The following is a 20,174-nucleotide window of genomic DNA, read 5'->3' on the forward strand; positions in this document are numbered from 1 at the left end:
CTAAGAGCACTGGTTTACAGTACACTTATGACAGTGCACCTACTTTTCGACAATAGTACTGTCTCAAATCAAACACTGCCACTACACACTTGAAATGACTCGACAGCTTCTTCTTCTTCTACTTTTTAACGCTGATGTCAACATAACATTATTGCCGACACTTGAAACAAGTTATTATTCGTGTTTTATTGTGTTATTACAGTTGTTGTTGTGTTGTTTTTTGATAAAAAAAAAAAGTGGCATTTCCGTCGGTATCTGCTCCGAAGACGAGTCGTCAGTGACGTAGCTTCCGTTTAGCGTCATCTGCGTCACTAAGATTGAGACTGTTAAGGGTGGAAAGTGTCCATCGATCCATACTCAACTTTCTGGCCATGAGTACGCCAATGTAGTGTTCGTTACGCACTACATTTTTACACACTGCTCATTGGGACAGAGTAAGAGTTTCTGAACTTTCTTCTTTGCTTCTGCTATTGTCTTGTTTAAGAGAGTCCAGGAAAAATACTGCAACCTTCTGGCCCATTGTAAAAAAAAACCTTAAAATGATGTAGATAAAATTTACGTATGGCAATGATATCAGTAAAAAATAAAGGTAAATAAATTCCAAATTTCCATTTTTTGGATAATAATCTGCAAAAACATTTTGTACATATTACTTTAAGAGAAATTGGCTAACCCTAACCCTAATCCTCAAAAAGCAAAACAGTTTTGTTGAAGTCAGTTGAAAGTCTTGGTGTTAAAGATCACTGATTACATTGCGGTTTCGCCCTGTACTTGTATGGCCTCTAACCGCTGCCGCTCGCATGTCGGCTCAAATCATAAATAGTACCAAAAAACACAGCATAATAATCAAAACACTAAAATAATACTTCAAACTATTTTGCATGAAAATTAATAAAGCAAGTCTATTGTCTTGAGTCTTGAAATTTCAAATTTTGTTTTTTTTGTCTGTTTTTTTCAGGTGTGTTTACGTGGAAAAGGTCACAGTCCACCGTCTCAAATGAGGTCACGACAGCCAGCGAAGAATCCACTGGTCCTCCGTCCTCCTCCACCTCAAACGCGTTTGTCTCCGGAGAGGGTGCGACCAGTCCTGAACCCTCCGAGACTCAAACCACATCCCACCCCGCGACTGAGGCGGCGACATCCGGCGGGGGGACTTGGATCCTTGTGGAAACGAAGACCACCTTGCAGCCGAGGGACAAGAGCGAGGCGCCGGTGACTCCCCGGGTCAATTCTCGAGGAGGACGAGGAAGAGGGAAGAAGAATCGAGGAGAAGAAAGGATCCGGGGGGAGGAGAGAGGAAAGGTTGAGGAGGAAGGAAGCGGTGAGATCATCGGTGTTGAGGCGAAGGGGGAGATCCAGGTCTCCCGAAGACCGGTCGGCACCAGCAAGCCGAGAGAGAGGTCCAGAGAGAGAGGGAGGGGTCACAGGCGAGGACAGTCCAGAGGGAACAGGACCACGACGACCGCATCCATGACCGAGAGCACCCATGAACCCACAACCCAAAACATCCCCACGTCTAAGTTCTTATCCATCTACCCGGCAGAGGCTGAGCTAATGTCCATCCCTCAAGAGTCTTCTTCCGGCCCGTCACCGACCACCAGTACCACCTCCCAGTCCCTGTCCTTCTCTCCCACGACGCCGTCCCAGTTCATCGCTCTGGAAAAACAATCTTCCTCGCCATCCCCTCACGTCACCTTCAACCAGTCCACGACCTCACCTGCTTCTCCTTCCTCCACCTCCTCTCCATCATCCACGCCCTCTCTGGCCCCCGACTCGTCCCCGTCATCGACCTCCTCTCGCTCCTCCACCACGTCTGCTCCATCCACCCCCTCGCCCTCGTCCGGCTCTCCGCCGCCCTCCGTCCCGCCGTCCAGTTTCCCGCCCCTGTTCTCGGTCTCGCTCTTATCCTCCTTGTTACCTTCCTTCTCGCCGTCGTCGACGCTGCCTCACCTTCCGTCCTCGCAAACCGTCGGGACGGAGAACTCGGCGTCCCCCTTCCACCTCAACACCCCGGAGAGCACCACGGACTCACAGGCCTTCCTCGACTGGGTCCCGGTGGAGAGCGGAGTGATCAGCGCTTCGGCGGTGACCCCGGAAGAAGAAGAGGCTCACGCCGTCGGCTCCGGCTCGCAGATCCCCGGGATCACCGAGGAGGACAGCAGCAGATCGGGGAGCGACGTGAGCAGCGTGGCTCCTACAGGTGAGTCCATGATGAGCAAGAGATTCAAGATTCAAAGTGTTTATTTGTCATATACATCGAGAAACACGTTTCCCTATGCAATGAAATTCTTTCTTTGCCGTCCCTCCACAAATATCGGCGTAACAAAAAAAAAAATAAATAAATATACATAGCAAAAAGTCAAGATGAAATAACAATAAAAAAATATAAAAAAATAAAAATTAAAAATAATAATAATAATATAAGAAAGGGAGGGGAACTGTACATGAGATGGATTTAAAAAATGATCTCATACATAATGTGACGCACTTTCCAAATGGTTTTCCTGAATTTTATTGAATACTGAAAAATATTGCCACGTATATAGAGGTGGCATCAATGGTAAAATGTAATATTTCAAACTTTTAATTTATGATAATTTAATATTTTATTAATTTTTTAAATAATAATTAACTTCAATATATTTATTATTATATAAAGGTCCCTATTCTTTTGATTTAATAATTGAATATAATAATTTGTATTTTAAAAGGTTCAATTTGATTTTGCCATTTTAATAAAAAGATTAAAATACTCAAAATAATAATTTAGACATTTTAATTCTTCGCCTTTTAAATTAAATATAAATATGTTGGTATTATAGTGACACCAGACAAAAGTTTGATCAAGTAGCTCAGTTCTCTTTTATTATTGTCTGTCACTATTATACCAACATTTTTATATTGAATTTAAAAGGCAAAGAATGAAAAGAAAATTAAATTTAGAAGATTTATTCTTCAATTGTTAGTATTCACATATCAAAATCTATTTGTAAAACAAAAAATAATAATCGTGAGTTGTTCCAATTTTAAATCAAATCATTAAAAAATAAGAAAATTCAATCATCAAATTACAAATTATTAAACATAATTATTAAACTCTTCAATATATACATGTTTGAATAAATTGTATTTAAAAAAAAGAATGGAAAATGACAAACAAATCATTTTAAATAAAATATAAATGAAATTAAAATATCAAATATTAAATAATATTAAAATGAAAAAGTTTCAACGTTTAAAATAAGTTAAATAATACCATTGAAGCACTGATATATATACAGTATATACACTTCCAACGACATGCAAACTTTAAAGTAAAACTTTTTTTGATGCGTTAATTCTATTTCTACTTCTGATATCTGTAATATTTACCGCTTCACTCCCTCACAGCAGCTCTTGTCCGTCCTCTAAACGTAATCCATTGATTAAGTCTATATCTCGGTTTATCTCAGTAAAGCTCCCAGCGTGCCGCCCGACTTATTTTTCTTCTCCATAATGAGAGTGCATGGAAAAGCAGTTGCTGGTTGAAACCCCCACGGGCACGTCACATTCTTGGGTGATTTATTTTACACCATTGCAGAAGCTGCTCCAGTCCATGGCAGGGATGTCAGAGCTTATTGCCATAGGGGGGGCGCTGAAGAGTAGTGGTTTTGAAAACAGCTGTAAACTTTATTGACAAGGAGCTCGGGGGCAAAGCATCGTGGCGGGATGTACAGCTGCATATTGATTCATTAACTAGGAGCAGGAGAAGCATCAACAAGCTAAAGCAACTGTAACAGTGAAATATCAACAAGATAACTCACATGAGTCTTGATCTGGGTAATGAATTAAGCTTCTATGTAAACAGCTTTATCTCTGGTGCTGGTCGACCGGTCTTCTTCAAATAGATCACGAGCACTTCATCGGTTCGGCTCGATCAATGTTGGGAGAAACAGTCTTCAGTGAACAACCTTTGCCGCAACGCAAACTACTATCTTTACACTTGAGCTGGATTTTATCAACTATTTTAGGAGGAATTTATGGTATAAGACCCAACATAGATCCATCAGTCGAAGCCAGAGGTGTTAAACTCCATCAAGGAGACACAATTCTTATCATTTTATAAAATCTCTAAACTTGTGATGTCACAACACAAACTGCAGCTTAAAATCCACACATTTGTGTCCTTCGTTTAGACTATTGTAACAGTTTATTTTCGTGTCTAATCAAGAAGGATCTGTCTCGCCTGCAGTTGATACAAAACTCTGCAGCGAGAATTCTGAGCCGCTCTAGTAGAAGAACTCACATTTCTCCGATCCTTAAACTCTGTATTGGCTTACAGTTTCTTTCAGGATCAATTTTAAAATCCTGGTTCTTACTTTCATATATATTTATGGTCAGACCTTACATCAGTGATCTGATCCAGACTTACACCCCAGCTCAGGCTCTGAGGTCTGTAGATCAGAATCTACTGATGGTTCCTGAACACGCTTCAGGACCAGAGGAGAGAACGATCTTCCTCTCTCTCTGTTTTTGATGGATCTACTGACTCCTTCAAGAAGCATCTTAAGATCTTACTACATACTGACTTACTCACTTACCCATTTAAATCGTTGCTCAAACATAATGTTAATTTTCAAACGTATTATTAAACTCTTAAAGACTATTTTGAGTCTGATTGCGTCATCATTTTTCCTATTCTTGGAGGTGAATTATATCATGTTTGTCTTTATCTATCAAACACTCACCAAGAAAATGTCTTTCCTTCGATCATTTTCTAACATTATTGTAAGTCTCTGTATAACTCTTGATTAATAAGATATGTTGCTTATCTTGTCGTACAGACTGGCATTGACTTTTTATCGCAATATCAACACGAACGTTAATCTTCTTTGATTTAAAACAAACTGTCAAACGGTTGTCACACTCACTATATAATGTGGCCCCTTGGGAAATTTAGTGGCCCGCCCCCCCCGGCTCGTGAACACAGCACACAGAAGGTATATAGAATCTTACAGAACATCCCCCTCTATATACTATGAAAAGACCCCAATATACTTTTGGGGGGGGGGGGATATCCACGTTGAATGGCTAATAAAGGGCATCATCGTCGAGACAACTATGCCTTAGAAAGTAGAATATTTAGTTTTATATTTCAATTAAATTGACACGACATCATGTGCGTCTCCACAATGGAATGTTTTGTGTATACTTGCCTGCCGTTGTGCGACGTGTGCCGAGCAGCGCCCCGAACAGGCCACTCTGTCAGCAGCTTCCACAGGCTATCGATTTTCCCGCAGCACTCGCTTTAATGAACAGCCAATCGCTGAAGGTTTATCCATCACGCACACACAGGGAAGACCGTCACGGCTGTGGGGTCGACATAACAGGTGATGTTTGTCAAGACCGGGCTCGGCCTTGACTGCCGCGCGACATAAAGTGTCACACGCGGTTGATTTTAGCCTCGGACGTCAGCAGGATTTTCAAACTTCCGCGGATTGGGTTTCGCCCGAAATGTATGGCGGATCTATAAATCAGGAGGATATTGTGAGCGATTTTCATCTGGTGGCGAGTCCTTGAGCCGCTGCAGCGACGATCGGCCTCCGGCTAATCATAGCCGAGGTATTGATTTTCACTCATTGTCCCGTGTAAACAAAAACCTGTGCGTGTGTGCACATACAAACAACAACACCCCCCCCCCCCCGCCCCACCTTGCTTTGCATGCTGGACAAAGAGCCCCCACAGCCAAGCTTTTTGCGGAGCACCGAAGGAGTGTTGGTTTTCAAAGACCCGCGGTTGCTCTAATGAGCGCTTCAGGAGCGAAACACATGGCGAGGCAGCCATTGATATGGAAATAGTCCGGCGTGGACCGAGACCACACACGAAACACATTCGGGGGGTGGGGGGGCGTGAATGGCGGAGACGGAGCCTCTCCGAGGGAGGTCCGCTCGTTTTCTGTTGATCATGTTCTGAAGTTCTCACAACGGTTCGACGGTCACTGAAGTGGTGCAGGGCTTTTAGCTTTACATAGGGTTGCCATGACGACAGCGGCTCCGAGTCTGGATGACAAGGTTGAAGCTTCGGGCTTTTGATCTCTCGTGAAAGACACCGAATGTAAAAATGGATCTACTGGATTCGTGCCTTTACTAGAAGATGAAAAACGGATTTATATGATTATTTATGAATACTTTCTTTGAACCACTACTTATTTGTCATTTATTGCTACAAGTCTGAAGAAAGACTTCAGTGAATTCTGCTCTGTGATGGTAAATAAAACTTACATTGAAAATTATTCATAATAAATAAAATCTTATGTAGCAAGTAAACATCAAGAGGAACAAAATAACAAAATACACGTGGAAATATAAGGACAAATAAATGCTTACAGGCATTTTCTCCGCCCACAACTGGGCATGAATCCACTTATTTACATGATTTTGTGCTTATTTCTATTTGTATGTAAATACTGTTTTAATTGAAAATATAAATTCATATTTATTGAATTACATGTGAAAATTACATTTAGCCCAAAGTGTAAAGAAAATTGAAAACATATCTTGAAAATACAGTTAAATTAAGTATTTATATGTATATTTATATAGTTTATGTGATTTACAGTCACTCCATAAAGAATGTATAAGATTTTTGTAAAATACAATTAAACAACAGTTCACTATGTTCTTATTATTTCATGTACAGTATATGCAACATATGTATAGAATACAATTAAAGTCTAATTTAAGAATGGATTCTTCCTTTAATTAATCATAATTTATTACATATTACCATGAAAAGTCGTCCCAAAACAAATGAATTCATCGACACAGTGTTAAGGAAATAAATAAATATTAATATTATCAAATCATCTTTTCAAGGTTTTACATACTTTCACATTCATTCTTACCAAAAAAACTGAATTACGTGAACAAAAAGCACCAGATCAGCAGAATTATCAGCACCGAGGCAAAAACTTTTCATCTTCCTGCTTCAAGCTTGAATCAACACATTGTTTATCCGAGCGACGGTTAATCCTGTCCCTGAAAAAAGAAAAACATGGTGTTTAATCTCCTCTTTTTTGTTTGAGTTGACTAATTAAATCACATCCATAATTCTAATCCCCGAACCCCCTCCTCCCCGATGTGTCTCAGTGGTGGCAGAACCCTGCGTGACAAACCCATGTCTGCACGGAGGGAAGTGTCTTCCTCAGGGGACGGGCTACAGCTGCTACTGCCCGCAAGGATACACCGGGGAGAACTGTGAGATTGGTAAGTGACGCTTACAATAACACACTCACACACTCACACACACAACAGAAGTCACTTCCTCGGGTAAACCGACACAAAGATCCGAGGCTGAGCTGTCCACCACCGTTAAGAGAGGAGCGAGAAAGTGGAGGCCGGAGGGAGGGGAGGGGGGTCAGAGGTCAGAAGCAGACTGTAAGATGCGGGTCATATTTCCTACAAGGTCAAACCTCTGGAGCTTTTTAAATGGTCGGCAATAACCCGACTGTTGACCTCATTGTTCATGAACCCACAGTTGGCCTAACAAGAGGTGCCTCTAGAACTCATGGCCCGGGACCAAGTCGTTTCATGTGGACCACCAGACCTTTTATCTCAAAATAAAAATAGATGAAGGTTCATGTTCATATGGTGACTAATAAAATGATCAGTGTTTATGATTAATACAAGAGATTATTAACTTCCAGTAAGAGTCAAACTGGTGGTGAAGTCATTGGAATGCAGAAGGTATTTGATGACAAACATGGAGATAATTGAGATAGACAGTGCCTCCAAGAATGAAGATTCTATATTTATATATCTATATCTATATATATATATACATCTATATATCGATATATCTATCTATCTATATATCTATATAGATATACTGCTCGAGTTTTGACACCCCAGCAGTCAAAACAAGTCTTAGACTTAGACTTAGTCTGAAATAAATGTATCAATTTCTTATGTTTCTGTTCCGTATGACTCAGTAGTATTGTAGTTAGATTGTTTTCCTACAATGACCAATATCTAAATTCATGTTAACGATTTGTACGATGAAAATAGATTAAAAAAGGCTACAAAAATGTTGAACCGTTAGGGTTCTACCAAGAACAAAATATTGTCCTTCTTTCTGATTATTCACATCTATTATTTATTTTGTATAACTTAGTTTTACGAATAAAATATGTGTCAGTGTTTAATATAGGATTGCCAGACATTGTCCGAAGAGGACAAACATACAGACATTAGGATAAATGAAGCTTCCAAGAATAAAAAAAATAACGATCCGACTCATACTTTTTTTTTTATTATTATTAGCTTAATATTATTCATTTAAATTGCCCCAAGACATCAGAGGTATTTAGCCCTATATCTACGGCATATTTCTTTATTACTTTTGTTGAGTATAGTATTGCAAACAATTAAAAAACTGGTAGAAGGAAATGTCCATACTGGGCAAGGTAATATGGATTCCTTTTCCGTTCCTGTTAACCATCCGGATCCACAAATGTTTTAAAGGAATAAAAGCTTCAATACTTACTTCATTTGTTATGTGTGTGTGTTTTGTGAAGGCTCTGGAACTAGCATCTTGAATTTGATAATTAATGATATCAATATTAGGTTAGCTAATTTGAAAATAAAATACATAAAATATTGGATGAACATCAAAATTAGCAACTCAGAAGGAGGATTTTATATTATTTTGGCTCCCAACGTGAATTTAATCATTTTAAACTGTAATTATAAACTACTTAAACATCTTTCAAACTAATTGAATTCAAATAATGGGAATAATCATCTGCACAATGCATCTGATTTGCAAAGTTTCCATGAAGGAGTAAGAAAGTTTAAAAACCTGTCACACACCTTGAGAAATCCCAGCACATAATGATAATTATACACTTCTTACTCACTCCAGCGCTGCTTCTATGATCCTCTGTGTGAGAACTTGTGCTTCGTGACATGAAGATATAAATCTTCCTTATGGGCCTTAACTTGTCTGCTGACACACACACTTATCTCATTAGGCAGCCACAGCTCAAGGAAATGATCACCGTGAATAAAAGCAATCACACGTGCTATACTTAGCCGTCTCCTCAGCAGCGTTCGCCAGCCGGCACCTCAACACCCGGCGAGTGCCAGGTGGATTCGGACGGACGCCGGCATTGACAGGCAGCAGCTTAGGCGACGCCGTACGCCGGGAGGTTTTCACGTGGATCTGCAGAATTTGCGGAATTATCTCTCCGAGGAGTGGCTTCGCTCTGCATAATGGATGAGATGGACGAGCGGATCCCTCGTCTCCTCGCTGGCGAACATTTTGAGTTTTAATAAGTGTGGAAGTTGGTGGGCTGTGTGTTGTGATAACTAAATGTCTGAGGCGAGGGAACGCGGGGGGGTGTAATTAAAAGCGACACACTTGGATCGAACCTTTCAAACATACAGCTTCTTTAGATATTTCACTGTTTCCAGTGAATTCCAGACGGTGAAGCTAGAAAACTGTCCAGGGTGTCCCCTGCCTCTCACCCTATGTAGCTAGCTATGATAAGTTGTCCTTGCTAGCAAGATAAACAAGAAGGCTCTCTCTCGCCTGCAGTTAATGCAAAACTCTGCAGCAAGGATTCTGAGCTGCTCTAGTAGAAGAACTCACATTTCCCCGATCATTAAAACTCTGCATTGGCTGCCAGTTTCTTTCAGCATCAACTTTAAAATTCTGGTTCTTACTTTCAGATCTATTCATGGTCAAGGTTTTGCCAAAGCTTACTAAGAGCTTCTTATGGAGCTACCTTTGGCCTGATCTTCCTAAAATGAAGATTTTCCGAAGAAGGCAGTTGGGATCTCGTCCGGAAAACACCCGTATCTTAGCTCTCCTTCCTTTTTACGTCCTTAAAAATGATCAAATCTAAGACCTTTCCACATAATTGAGTTAAGCAGTCGGGGTCCAGAATTTAAAATTTAAAACTAAAATCGCAGGGCCCTCTCAACCCACTCATCTAACATTTTACTTTTATTTATTTCTTTAATCCTTTAATCCTGGTGTTATTCTTTTTATTAGTTTTATTTTATTTTATTTGTAGTACTAATTTAAGTCTAAATAATATATATATAAAAAATCTGGAAGTTAAACGATTTTTTTCTTTCTTATGAATAATTTATTTGTCTCCATGTTTTTCACTAATAAATAAAAACAAAAGGAAAGCATGTTGCCATAATATAATAGATCATATTTAAACCTCATTTCAATTTCAAACTTCAATATTTTAGCTCTGCAAGACTGCAATGAATCCCTTCATCCTGGAGCCGGAATAACCCGGAGTGCTGGTAGATTCGATGCCCTCCATTTGCAAAGTGAAACTCTATTGATCCCTGCAGAAGAATGTTCCTGCTGACCGTGTTTTCCTCGGGCGGCGAGGTCAGGGAGATCAGCGGAGCTGCAGCTCTTCACAGAGCTGGACGTGTCGTTGTTAAAGATTTCCTCCGCGGGGAGGACGTCTGGGGAAAATACTCGCAGGATTTATGTTTGTCTGAGGCTTTGGAAGCAAAAAAAAACAAAACAACAAACCAATCTGTTGTCTGACTTAGTTACGCGGAGCAGACAATGAGGGAGAGACGAGAAGAAATTAGACGCCGGAGCTTTAATCTGGACATCAGAGAGGCGTCCACACTGTCGGGGCGGAAATGAGGACAAGGAGGGAATCTAAAGGAGATTAGAGAGCGTTTTGTACTCGACTTTATCGACATTAATTTAGAAAATTGAATCAATGTTGAACAGTTTCTCTTTAAAATTTCCAAGAATGAGAAGAAAATAACTGTCTTGTCGGGTGTATCTGCATATTTAGTCAGGAATCTCACCAGGGCCGGGTCTAGGCAGGGGCAAGAGGGGGCCTGGCCCCCTCAAATAAATGTTGTGCCCCCTCGAACTTGTAAGTAAGTAAGTAACAGCACAATGCCCCCTCAAGATTTGTGGCTGCCCCCTCATACATGCCTGTCTAGACCCGGCCCTGAATCTCACCCAAAATGACCTTGTTTGGAAATATTTTCAGAAATGTATATTTCCCTTCTTTCATAGACGTGGACGACTGCCAGTCAGAGCCGTGTGAAAACGGAGGCACTTGCATCGACAAGATCGACTCCTTCCTGTGTCTCTGTCTGCCGAGCTACGGAGGTGACACCTGTGAGAAAGGTGAGTGAGTTCCTGACTGACGGTGTTGACATGAAGTGACGCTGATTCAGGCCCTCGATAAGAAACGCTTGCCATGAGTGACACTTACTCACACTTGACAAACTCTAGAAGAACTCCTGGGGTCTCATGCACACAAAAAAACTTGCGGACGTACTTTTCCACGTCAAAGTTCATGTGTATCAATAATGAAAAGGTCGGACTTCCTGACATGATTGTAGGTCACGTACGTCCTTATTTCCTGCTCATGCATGTCTAGTCACGTTGAGATGATCACATTAGAGTAACATTAACCATCAATATTTATCAAAAATGAAGACACACGCAAGTGTTTGTAGTGACACGAGTGGGTATTAAATTATTCACAAACTTATAAATATGTTTCTCATTCATCAAACTGATGATCTGTATTGTTAGGACAACATTGATTGTTTTATACTGAACATTTTTATCCACTATTTCACGCTTATCAGAAAAAAATGAAAACGAATCATGAGCTTGTTTTTATAATATAACCAACAAAATGATCAGCGTCTGATCGAACAAGTATTAACTGTTAATCCAGTTTATATTCATGTTTTCTGGTTCATTTAAATATGTAAATTAGGGCTTGGAAAGGTCGAACAAGTCTGTGAATAATTCCGTAAGTTCAATACGTTGATTGAGACACAAAGGAAAAGTTCTTGTATTTGTGTGCACAGATTTATACATCGGAATGTTTTTGTACGTGCACCATTTTCTGGATTTGAGTGTTTTCAGTATAAAATTCGCAAACTTCTTTGTACATGAGGCTAAATATTTAAAGATATAATAAATGACACTGAAGTGAGATGCTAAGCTGTTGTGGAATTGTCTAAAAGCTGAGATTTTTCAGTAGATTCTTTGGATTTTTCCATAAAAAAAACTGAGCCTAGACTAGAGGTTGAGTGAGAAGAGTGAACAAGAAAACCTTTTTTATTAAACAGAGTTTGAGTGTGTGCACCAAAAAAGACGGAATGTGTGTGCGCCTGCATGAATAATGAGGATTAATGAATATCTAACCTTTGCGGTTAAGACGAGCTCCACACGCTTTGCTGTTATTAATGAATACCAATTGAGCCGGGATACGACCACGAGGGCCGTGAATTGAAAGTAATTCTCTCCAGATGCCAAAGTTTTGCGCTGAAGTCTTCATCAGACTTAATTAGACTCGTATATAATTGATTTCAGTGCTGGAATATGAAACTCGCCTCCCTCGGTGACAACAATGACATGGGCACGGAAGATCAGGGTTCGATTCCTTGGCACAGCGAGGGGCTCTAATCCCCCCCCCCCCCCCACCTCGCCTCGGATAAAATGTCATCTAGTGTAATAGAATCTGCTCGGTTAGACAGATGCTTCCGCTGCACAGATGCATTTACTCAAATGTCAGTTCTCGTGTATAACTTTTGATCTACAGAGAGAAAACTCGCAGATTTAATTTGGATTAGGGCAGTCAAGATTAACGCAGATCGATGTGTCATGATCATAAATCTCGTGGTCGATACACAAGGTTCGTATTCTTGCTTATCCAGAGCTCTGGCAGAGGAGCAAGTAGAGCACAGACCACCTAGAGATTTGGCCAGAGTGTGGCATTTGAAAGTGGACTCGTCTTAAAGTGATAGTTCTCAGCTCCACCTACAGTAACTGTATCCTTATTGAAACAAGTACAAGATGTACACTGATGGCATTGTATCTTCCAATAAAAACAAGCTAAAATACAGACCAATTTCAGTTATTTTCTGGATTATTACTTATGTCGAGGCTTTAATACATTACAGACGAGGACCATGAAGGTATTTGGATATTTTCAAGTTTGTCTTTTTGGACGAGGATGAAGAAAACGACAACTGAGCGCCGGTCGCTACATTAGCATAGACATACATTTTTGCCTATAACTCCATAAAGGAACAGTTTATTCTGAAACAATTCCAACCCTTATTCGAAATTTAGGTGAATGGACTCTATTAATACAGGCAGCCCTTACTAAATTAACTAGTCAGTGATATTAAGGGACAATTCAATAAATCCTCTCAGGGATGCTACTTCTCTACTAGCTTCCAGCTTTATGATTAGCCCAACGACTGGATGTTTCTTTGCACACTTTAACCTAAACTTGTCAGGTGATGTATCTACTTTAAATTAATGAACCTTCATTATAAAATTACTTTATAAAAAAGAAGAATCTTACATGGAACTCTTTGAGCAATTGAACAACAAAATATCATATGGATGACTCGTTGTCGTCTCTTTGTCGATAAAGTTGAAGCTGTTCCACGATTAACGTTTTTTTCCCTCTTCCACGCAGACATTGAAGGTTGTGAACACAGCTGGATGAAGTTCCACGGCCACTGCTACAGGTACGAGTCACGTTAAAGTTGGAGTTGCAACGTTGTCTTATCATTAACCAGGTGTGTGTATTGGCAAGAGTCTGCCGTAGCACGATACATGATATCATATATTGTGATACTGTAGTAACAAAGATATCATGAGTTACTTTTAAAGAACTCATTTGTAAACTGTCACAGCATAGGGAACATGCAATGTTTACATCAGAGAAGAGAAGAGAGCAAGAGAAGAAACACATCAAATCAGGATGATATTATCATGTTTATTGTGACGGTGCAACTACTATGTGTTGATTTAAGTTGGACTCTAATGTACTCATCAGTATGTTTTTGTTTGTACAAAACTCTCTTTTAACTGAAATATTTACATTAGAATAATTTGCTTAAGCCCTGCCCACTGAAAACACCCAACTGTTTTTCTGGAGATTAAATCTCATTTACCATAACAACACCCACTGTGCTGTGATTGGTCAAACATCTAGGTTTGTCACCGCGCGTAATTAAACCCAGAAGTCTCCACCATCAATGAACTCGTTGTATAAACAAAGCAGGGTGTGATTACAGCTGGCTGTAGTCAAAGCCCATTATTACATCATAATGGACTCTGCTCTCGTAACCTCTAGTTCGCAGAGATTTTATGGAGTAATAACTTTAAAACATCATCATAATGAGGGACTTACATGTAAGTAAGTCAGGAAAGTTGGGTTTGGACATTCATTTGTTCATTCATTTTCTACCCCTTTATCCCTTACCTGGGTCGCGGGGAGACTGGACCCTATCCCAGTATCATAGGGCGAGAGGCAGGGGACACCCTTGACAGGACTAGTTATCCATACAGTGTTGTTCAATATCAATTAAGTATCTTGGAAAAAAACAAAAACACCAACTATAAGTGTATCGATATTTTCTTACCCTCGTACAGTTAACCTTGACTTGACCAGTCGTCAGGTGGTAGCATTCATTCGGATCTGTTGTCACACAGGTATTTCACGCGCAGACACACCTGGGAAGATGCCGAGAAAGACTGCAGAGAGCACAGCGCCCACTTGGCAAGCGCCATCTCCGCCACTGAGCAGGACTTCATTAACGGTAATTGAACACAGAAACAGCTGTACGTAAACGGTGAAGGTCCATGACAGCATCTCTGGGGGAACAAAGGGTTTTGGTTTCAGGAATCTTCATGTGATGTTTAGGAGGAGAGTTAAGAGACCGTTGTGATAAAGTGCAGAGCATCTTCTGTATATTTGGTTCTTCCAACCCAAATAGGTCCCACGGGGTTGGATGATTGAGTTTCCATTTGTTCGGGATAAAAAGCTTTTTTCAGAGGCTTAGATGAGCGATTGGGATTCCTCACCAGCTGCTTCTGGATGAGGACCAGCGAGAGGAGCATCTTCTACACGGGCCTAGGAATGTGACTGAATGGATTAGTGTCGCTGTAATCATTTCTGATGTCTCAAACTGCACAGAAATTAACAAATATCTGCATCATTTTCCTCCTTATAATTTCACAATAGCAGGAAAGTCCTCACCAGGTTACAACGGGTACTAGATTTTAAAATCATACACAATGTAATAATACAATAAATGAAGGTATTGCAATGCGTTGAAAAAAATGTAATCGTAATAATCATGTTTTTAATAATTGTTTTTAATAGAAATAAATCAGCAAGAAGTAGCAAAGAGCTAATATAAATTGACACAACTACAACATTTTATTGAATAAAACCTTAGAAAAGCTAATTGACTTATTTTTATTTAATTTATAAAATCAGGGAGACGTCTTATGTAATAAAAAAAATTGTAATTGTGCTCTGAGATCACAACTTTATTGACTTTTGGGGATTTCGGATGACCCATGATGACACATTTCCTCTTACAGGTCAAATGGATTTCATTTATTTTATTGATTAGATCGTTTGTTTAGTTTTTTTTTCTTTTGTGGTTCTGAATGCATGTCTTATGAACCCGTGACAAATCCTTCAAAATCTTCCTGGATCCAGATGGTTACCTCTAACACCACCAACATTTTTATCACCATTTCCATCCTTTTAACCTGGAAGTTTTTTTTATTTGTTGCAGAAATATAGAGGGGAAAATAAATCTTTATAAAAAAGAAAGTTTTCGGGGTCAGATGTCAATTGAACCGTGTTCAGTTGTAAAAATGTGTTCATTTAAAATCCCCCCAAAAAGTGAATGAGAGTTGATGGTGTTTCAGGTCTGGGTCACGACAACGCCTGGATCGGTCTGAATGACCGCACAGTGGAGGACGACTTCCAGTGGACCGACAGCAACGACCTGGTGAGTCATCTGGATCCACAAGAATGTTGTGAGAAAACACTATTGAATTATCTTCACACTTGTGTGCAGCAGCATAAATGTCAGACACCCAGCATTTAGATAACACTCCGGGCGCGGAAATGACACACTGTAGATTCCACTGTTGCCGGGCAACAAGTGAGGCAGAATGTGTGTTTTCTGGCTGCTGTGCAGGTGTATGAAAACTGGAGGGAGAGCCAGCCGGATAATTTCTTCGCGGGCGGCGAGGACTGCGTGGTGACGATTGCTCACGAGGACGGCAAATGGAACGACGTGCCGTGCAACTACAACCTGCCCTACATCTGCAAGAAAGGAACAGGTACACCATCGTGTCGCATCCTCTGAGCTGGAGACAAGATTTCTCTCTCTCTTTGGACAGCTGGCACTTTTTCTCACTTCAAGGTCAGAGCGGTCGATGACCCCGGAGCTCTCTCGGATCAAATCGGAAACTGTGCTGCTACTTCAAACCTCCTATCGATTTTTTTTTTCTTTCCAAAAGTCAAATCCATCTCAATCTTCCCATTATTGCCCTCCTGTCCTCCTCTGGGTTCACTTTAACAAGCTACCGCTGAAGAACTTATTGCCAATTACTGCTGAGTTCACGGAATGCATCCAATGTTGCACGCATGTTGTTGACCCGGTTCAGCCAGAGAGGAGAAGTGATGAGATCTTGCGAGGTGCAGAGGATGGAGAAGCCATGGGATTTAGCAAGAGGGCTGATAATTGCCTGGTTGGAGTAAGAGGAGATTCCAATCAGGTGCAACACCGCCCTCTAGAGGAGACGTGTTTTAGTGCAGGGGCAGAGGTGGGGCAGATTAATAAGTGTTAAACGTGTCGCTATACAAGCGAAATTAACAGTACACAGTTTATAAAATAATAGTTTACTAGATAACGTATTTATAAGTCGACTGACCGGGGGTCAGGAGAGATTCCTGTAGGGTCACTGACCCCTTGTAGGCCCCTGTTTAGAACAGCTACTGCATCAAATCCCTTTACGTGGTAAAAATAAGAATGAGTACATTTCTCAATGTGGATTAAAATACCTTTAATATATATATATAAAAAATACGCTAATAGTTTCATGCATTTTATTGGAGATGATGAGGGTCACATTTAATCCAATATAATCCAAATTCCATCAACACATTCAACACAAAATGTCTAACTTTATCGTAGACGGAAATGAGAATTAGCATTAACACTTACTTTGTGTTATATTCCATCGGCCTCATGGGAACTGTTTCAAATTGAACAGTTTTATTTTTGTAAATGTTAAACTCTCTGGTTGAATCAAACCGATTATAATGGACCTCACAGGCCGCAAAATATATGCCAAAAAAAAGAAGAAAGAAAATCCCCATGCAATCTGTTATCACAACATTACACTTACACTGTTGTAACACTAGGGGGAGTCAAAAAGAAATATTGTCAACCTTATGTTTTGCTGCTTTAAAACACAAAATCGCCAAAAAGAAAGTGCTAAAACAAATCGCTTTCACAGATTTCATATTATGTTTCACTCTTATCCTCGAGGCACTTGCCCACATCTACTCTAGAGGGCGTTTTAATCACATCAACATAGTTTTTCTCAGGACAAATAGATCCGGATTATCCATATAGTGGAGGACCCACCCAGACAATATTTCAAAATATTTTAGAATGTTGTTAAGATATACAGTATACTACAATATAGGTTCAATAAATAAAAAGCCTGAAAAGGTTTGAACTGGCCGTATGACTATAAAAGGGAGTTAAAAAAGAAGTTTAGAATCTAAAAATAAAATGGATCTTCAGAAGTCTAAAGATAGCAGCTGTATTTGGGTTCAGGTGTGTCGTGTACTGTCTTCCGAATGACTAAATATAGTAATACTTTTCTTTCTTTGGTTATTGATTGACAGTTCTGTGTGGGACCCCGCCTGCTGTGGAAAACGCCCATCTGGTCGGTCGTCGGAGGTCGCACTACGACATCCACGCGGTGGTGCGCTACCAGTGCTCCGAAGGCTTCTACCAGCGCCACATTCCCACCGCGCGCTGCCGGGCCGACGGGACTTGGGAGCGACCCCGGATCGTCTGCACAAAGTGTAAGGGGGGTCGCTTTCGTGTTTGGCCATGAGCTAACAGATGTAACTGGTGTTTGAAAAGTGACACAACAAGAGCAAATGTTCATATAGAAAATCTCAGTAACGTTAATCTGACACTAGGTGGAGCTAAAAACACCATTTCAAATACTACAGATTAAGGTTTTATAAGTCTCCTATCTCCGTTTCCAGCCCGTCGTTCCCACCGGTACCGCCGTCACCACCACAATCAGCGCCGCGAACGCCGCAGCCACAGACGACACGGAGGCGCCGGGCACAAGGCCGAGGAGGACGCACACAGCTACTACTGAACCAAATACCTAGTCTGCTACGCCGAGGTGCTACACATGGCCCTTAAAAAGACACACAGAGACAGTAGAAGACACACTCCTTTTCTTTACTGCTTGTACTCTACCTAGCGTGACTCCTGAAGAATAACAATATCTTCCTCTAACGTTCACTTTATCTCACAGATTTGCTGTGTGTTTTGATGCTTACCCTCCTTTAACAAAGGTCCATGCGAACACTAACATTTACTAACCCTGTCCTAAAAGTGCAGTGCCCCCCTCTGGAACCACACCCTGACCCCTCCCGATGTGCGTGAGCGGGGTGTGTAAGGAAACATCTAGGATTCTGTTTACAAAGCACAGATGTAAAAATGATGCAAGCTAGCGTTCATCCCCTGGTAACCGTGGTAACTCCCCGAGCTTTTTGTATGGATAGCCGTTCCCCTTTTTTTCCCACCTGAAGAATTATTGCTTTTTTTTCTAATACTTGCTGTTTTTTGTGTAATGTTACTATTTATTATGGATTAAGGACTAGTGGAAAAGCTTTTAATCCAGAGCGACGTCATCTTTAATCAGTCCGACACTAAATCAGTCCTTTGATCCATTCTCCATTATTGTAAATATTGTGGTGTTTATCAGCAGCCGATCACTAATCAATAGCTGGACCTCGTCCAATCAAATAGATTCATCGTCGTGAAGCTAATCAACTGAAGGAGGGCAAGATTATTGGATTCTTTTTTTTTTTACAAAATAACCTCTTGATTGTACCTAAATTGCCGAGTAGAATCTCCATCTTTGCACGACGACATTTAGATGATGACTAGAATGTTGTTTTTTTTTGGTCAATTTGATATCCGGGTGGTCACCACTTTTTGTGTTCTTTACGACGATCGGTTCAGTTTTTGTGTTTCATTCTTAATAAAGATTTTAAAAAAGACGAATTTGTGGTTTTAAAGTCGAGCTCTTGGACACGCCTCAACTCTCACTCATATCAAGCCGCAGACCGGAGTCACATGACAAGCAGGGTTCAGTTTTTATCAGAGATGAGGACATAGAAGGGTTGTGTGTTGAGACACATGCTAACGCTACAATTCACTCAACAGTTGACACAGGGATCAAAGCAAGTTAAAGTGATCTTTCACCCAAAATTCAAACTCCGCTCACTTTCTACTCACCCTCTTCTACTAAGGGATGTGATTATTTTCAGAGTAATCTGTTCCTTTTACTGTTATAGCAGAAATTTATGTTCATTCCATGGTCATGATTGAGGCTCACTTTTCATCGTCCAAAGATACCTCCATACTGCTCGTGTGTAATGTTTCTCATGTTAAAAAGATTGTTAAAAAGTCTATATTTCTATATGTCTAAAAGGCTACACAGACAAGAAAACCGTTGGGGTAAATACCATGAGTGCTCCCAATGTAGACAGTAGAGTTTAAATAATAAACATTTTTTTACACGTTTAACACATTTGAAAATCAATTGAAAGACCAACTGGACAATCAAAATAACCACATAATTTACATGGGTTTAAGGGACAATTTTTGCCATTCTTTTCAATACAACGATGGGAAAGTTTTGAGCTAGAGTATGATTTTCAAATTTTCTTAACCACATATATTATTATAACTGTAGGAGTAGATGTCTTCGTAACACCCACCACCCACGACATAGAGGATAATAACTCATCCAAGTTTGATTTTGGTAGAAAAAGCTTGTGAAACTTTTGACAAAGATATAGCAGCGAACTAACAGCTCTGTGCTTCAGAAAGAATCCAGACGGATGTAAACTCTTGGTTTACACTTCTCACTTGTATTCTAGTAACATGTGTGTTTAAACCAGATGTGATTTCTACTCTTTAAGTAAATTAAACAATCCCCAACTTAAAGAAAATCAATTAAGTCCACTAAAACTTGCATGGCATGTCGGTATTTTAAAACATATTTTTTAAATATATTAAAGTTAA

The 20,174-nt window shown here is 40.2% G+C and overlaps 1 protein-coding gene across 1 annotated transcript in view; it reads left to right on the forward strand.

The window, feature by feature from the left end:
- Positions 1 to 19,148, forward strand: part of LOC148063720 (neurocan core protein-like) — a 44,633-nt gene extending 25,485 nt beyond the window's left edge. Inside the window, exons 12-20 of the mRNA XM_087811024.1 lie at positions 959 to 2,200; positions 7,128 to 7,244; positions 11,050 to 11,163; positions 13,487 to 13,538; positions 14,509 to 14,615; positions 15,742 to 15,824; positions 16,017 to 16,161; positions 17,741 to 17,923; positions 18,113 to 19,148. Coding sequence (XP_087667150.1) covers positions 959 to 2,200; positions 7,128 to 7,244; positions 11,050 to 11,163; positions 13,487 to 13,538; positions 14,509 to 14,615; positions 15,742 to 15,824; positions 16,017 to 16,161; positions 17,741 to 17,923; positions 18,113 to 18,231 — 2,162 coding nt within the window. The 3' untranslated portion in view covers positions 18,232 to 19,148. The remainder of the gene's footprint in view (positions 1 to 958; positions 2,201 to 7,127; positions 7,245 to 11,049; positions 11,164 to 13,486; positions 13,539 to 14,508; positions 14,616 to 15,741; positions 15,825 to 16,016; positions 16,162 to 17,740; positions 17,924 to 18,112) is intronic.
- The last annotated feature ends 1,026 nt before the right edge of the window (positions 19,149 to 20,174 follow it).

Source organism: Callionymus lyra, chromosome 16 (assembly GCF_982586985.1).
Source record: "Callionymus lyra chromosome 16, fCalLyr1.hap1.1, whole genome shotgun sequence".
NCBI classification, from domain to species: domain Eukaryota; kingdom Metazoa; phylum Chordata; class Actinopteri; order Syngnathiformes; family Callionymidae; genus Callionymus; species Callionymus lyra.